The sequence below is a fragment of the Carlito syrichta genome, unplaced genomic scaffold, assembly GCF_000164805.1.
Source record: "Carlito syrichta isolate Samal-C Ts95f unplaced genomic scaffold, Tarsius_syrichta-2.0.1 Scaffold303236, whole genome shotgun sequence".
NCBI lineage: Eukaryota > Metazoa > Chordata > Mammalia > Primates > Tarsiidae > Carlito > Carlito syrichta.
This window is the reverse complement of record NW_007247332.1, coordinates 247,193-250,966: the sequence shown is the minus strand read 5'-3', so window position 1 is coordinate 250,966 and position 3,774 is coordinate 247,193. Positions and strand designations below refer to the sequence as shown.

The following is a 3,774-nucleotide window of genomic DNA, read 5'->3' as shown; positions in this document are numbered from 1 at the left end:
AAAAAAAAAAAAAAAAAAAGAAGTTGTTCAAGTTGTTCAGAGCAAACAGGTCACAGAACCCACCTGCAGACAGAACAGCGGGGACCTTCAAAGAACTAGAAGGGGGCTGGGTTTCGCCCCCAACGCCGTCATATATCTCCCTCTGACTGTGACACTCCTGGCATGGAGGCATTCTATTCCCAACCTCCCCCAGAACTCCAGTTCCACTGTCCGGTGTCTATGAGCCAGCTCCGTGCCAGATCTCAGAGGGACTTTTGGAGAAAGGTCCTGATGGGCCGGGCTCGGGACAGATGTCTGTCTCCGGTCCTATCAGTTAGTGGCTAGGAGGACAGGATTGAGGGGTAGCTGTTGCTTCTTGGTGAGGAAAGTCTTTCTAATAAGGGGGTATGGGCCAGGAGAAGTGAGTGACATCTCGGGTGCAGCCGTCCGTCTCGCATCTGGGGAGACTGTAACAGTTCTGTTCTCTGTTCCCCCAGGGCCCCCCTGGACCAACAGGGATCCAGGGTCCCGTGGGACACCCAGGCCTCCCGGTGAGTGCTGCCAGCTCTGTGACCCTCCTCTAGCCCTGGTGGGAAGGGACCGTGTCTTCCATGCTGACTCGAGGCCAGCCTCAACCCTAGCCTCGATCTCCCCTCAGTCCCACACCCGGTGTGAACTCGTCCTGGGATCCGACGGAACCCCAGCCTCACCCTCCACCCCGAGCCCCAGTTCAAGCTCTGCTCGTGATCCTGATGTCAATCCCAACTGCAGCCATGTCCCCAGATCCCTGAATCCAACCCTGACCCAGACTCACCCTGAACCCCAACCGCGGCCCGCCCTCCAGGACTGACCCCAGGCCGAAGCCCGAGCATCGAACGTGCGCCTGGCCCCAACCTCCCCCTCAGCCGTGAACTCCACCTCAGCCCCCTCGGAGCCCTGCCCATGGCCCCAGCCCCCACCCCACTCACCTCTTAGCACTCCTCTCAGAGGTTCCACCCTGAACTCCATCCCCCGACACTGTTCCCTACACTCGGCCCTGATCTCCCCACAACCTCATCCCAGCCCTGACGCCAGCGCTTAGCCTCAGACCTGACCCTTGACCCTTGCTCTTCTTCCAGGGAGCAGACGGGGCTCAGGGCCGCCGGGGACCCCCGGGCCTCTTTGGACAGAAAGGAGACGATGGGGTCAGAGGCTTTGTGGGGGTGATTGGCCCCCCTGGCCTGCAGGTGGGTGTCTGGGCCTGGGGGCCTCGCCTCGGATTCTCCCCCTGTGCCCTCATCTGGCTTCTTTGTTCCACAGGGACTGCCGGGCCCTCCCGGAGAGAAGGGCGAAGTTGGAGATGTGGGGTCCATGGTACGGACCCCCAGGGAAAGTGTGGGATGGGGGGAGACATGACATCCATTTGGGGGACACACTGTCATTTTAAGGGCCGTGCGGGCCACACACATCGAGGGTGATGTCTGTGGCCACGGCGGCCTTTTGGAGGGCTGTGGGGTCACTGGACGCCATTCTGGCCCTCCTGCAGGGTCCGCACGGAGCTCCGGGTCCTCGGGGCCCCCACGGCCCCAGTGGATCAGAGGTGAGGGCTCTGGAGGGGGCCGGGATGGCTCAGAGGTGGGGTCCCCATTTCCCAAGAAGGGGTATTGGGGATTCCACAGTCCCACCTACCCCCTGCTATCTCTCCAGGGCCCTCCAGGACCGCCTGGAGGCGTTGGCCAGCCAGGCGCCGTGGGCGAGAAGGTGAGAGAGAGAAAACGGGCTGCTCCGGGCGGGGAGGGGAGTCTAGGCCCAACTGGGAAGGGCTGTCAGGACGGGACCTCTCCTAACTCTCACCTTGCCTCCTACAGGGCGAGCCAGGGGAGGCTGGAGACCCAGGGCCTCCAGGACTCCCAGGCATCTCAGTGAGTGACTGTGTGATGTAACTCCTGCTCCCAAGCCAAGGAACCCCTGACCCCTGGGCACCCTAGACCACTTTGGTCTCTGGGCAGTCTTAGGTCATCCATTCCCCCAGGACCTATGTGCAGGCATTGCTGGTTACCCTGAGGAAAGACCCCTGGGAGGCCTCAGAGAGGGCAGCCGTGTACAGTTTCACAGGTTGTGCATTGCACAAGAGAGCAGGATCTGGGGGTCAGTTAAGGGCCCAAGCCTAAGCCATGAGCTCTGTCTTGGGGATGAGCTGCCCAGAGGGGACCCCTTTTCTAACTCACTCATGGTGGCACAAGGGCTGGACCAACCTTGCACATGACCAGTGGGCACCTGGCCCATCCTGACCCCTTGCTCTCATGAGTTCTGGGTCTCCAACCTCTGACCCTTGGGCAACCTAGGCTTCCCTCACCCCTGAGCTTAGAAAAGCCCCAGACCACCTGGTGCCTTCACCCGAGTATGCGAGTCTCTCTCCCCTGAGAGTCTGGGCCACTCTGACTTCTGATCTCTGTTCTCAAAGGGGCCCAGGGGAGATGTTGGTGAAAAGGGAGATTCAGGCCCATCTGGGGCTGCCGGGCCCCCTGGAAAGAAAGGACCCCCTGGGGAAGATGGAGCCAAAGGGAATATGGTGAGTCCTGGGGGAGGTGGAGGCAGAGATGGGGAGCACTGGAGTGTATTTGAACTTCTCCCAAACTGCCAACCAGGGGTTGCAACCGCGGATGTACTGATCTCATGGGCAACCCAGAAGATGCTGAATGGATTGGGGGGGGTGGATGAATGAGTGAATGGATGAATGAGTGAGTGAATTAATGGTTGAATGAATAAATGGAGGAATAGGCGAGGAAACAAATGCATGAGTGAGTGAATGCGCGAGTGAGCGAATGGAGCACAAGCACAGATGGCTCTGCATGATCGCCGGTGTCAGAGGCGACACACGTTGACTCCGTCTAGCTGTTGAGAGGCTGAGGCTGAGGCGGACGCGGGGTCGGGGCTGGGGCTCCACGTGGGGCTTGGCCTGGGGGTGCAGGTCGAGGCCTTCTGCCAGGGCAGCGGCGCCGGGGGGGCGGGGAGGGCGCAGAGGCCCTTTGGCGTCTGTGGGTCCTCGGCTGGACGGTCACCACCCCGCTGCTTGCTGGGCCCCTCTCTGAGTATCCGTGCTCTCTGCGGGTCCTCTCTGCGGGGAGGCTGGGGGGTTGCTGTGAGGAGGCTGCAGGTCGCACTCTGAGCTCGCACCCGCACCCAGGAGACTCAAGGACGGCCGCTGCGCCAGGCCTGGGACTCTGCGTCCTGCTTGTGGGTGTGTCCGCAGCAGCCAGGCCTGGTCCGGGGCCCGGCGCGGCCGGCGGTGGCCCAACGATTCAGATGCCATGACCGGTCGTTCTGTGTTGCAGGGCCCCACGGGGCTCCCCGGAGATCTAGGGCCCCCCGGAGACCCCGGTGTTCCGGTGCGTGTGACCCTCCCCCACCAAGCCCAGCACGTTTCCCGGCCTGCCCTCCCACCCCCCAGGGCTGGGGCCAGGGGATGAGTGTGCCTGACACTGTCCCTTCACGCAGGGTACGGATGGCTCCCCCGGGGAGAAGGGAGACCCTGGTGACGTTGGGGGACCGGTGAGTTGGGCGGAGCGTGCGTCGGGGGGTGGTGTGTGGACCGGGCCAGGGGTGGGCCAGTGGGGCTGCAGGGCTCCTGCCGGCCTCCCCGGGACCCCAGGAGTGTGGCGGTGCTGGGCGCTTGGGGAAGGCTGCCGGCAGGGCCGGGTGGCCGGAACCCACAGGGCCACCCACCTCAGCGAATATCCCGGTGCCCTTCTCCCCTTCAGGGTCCTCCTGGCGCTTCCGGGGAACCCGGCGCCCCTGGACCCCCCGGCAAGAGGG

General features: G+C 63.1%; 1 protein-coding gene across 1 annotated transcript in view; it reads left to right on the top strand.

Moving 5' to 3' along the window:
* The window catches only part of COL5A3 (collagen type V alpha 3 chain), a 45,372-nt gene that overhangs the window by 33,278 nt on the left and 8,320 nt on the right, over positions 1-3,774 (top strand). Inside the window, 10 exon segments of the mRNA XM_008058175.1 lie at positions 477-530; positions 1,098-1,205; positions 1,279-1,332; positions 1,505-1,558; positions 1,666-1,719; positions 1,827-1,880; positions 2,423-2,530; positions 3,294-3,347; positions 3,457-3,510; positions 3,720-3,774. The exon segment at positions 3,720-3,774 is cut by the window's right edge and continues 1 nt beyond it. Coding sequence (XP_008056366.1) covers positions 477-530; positions 1,098-1,205; positions 1,279-1,332; positions 1,505-1,558; positions 1,666-1,719; positions 1,827-1,880; positions 2,423-2,530; positions 3,294-3,347; positions 3,457-3,510; positions 3,720-3,774 — 649 coding nt within the window.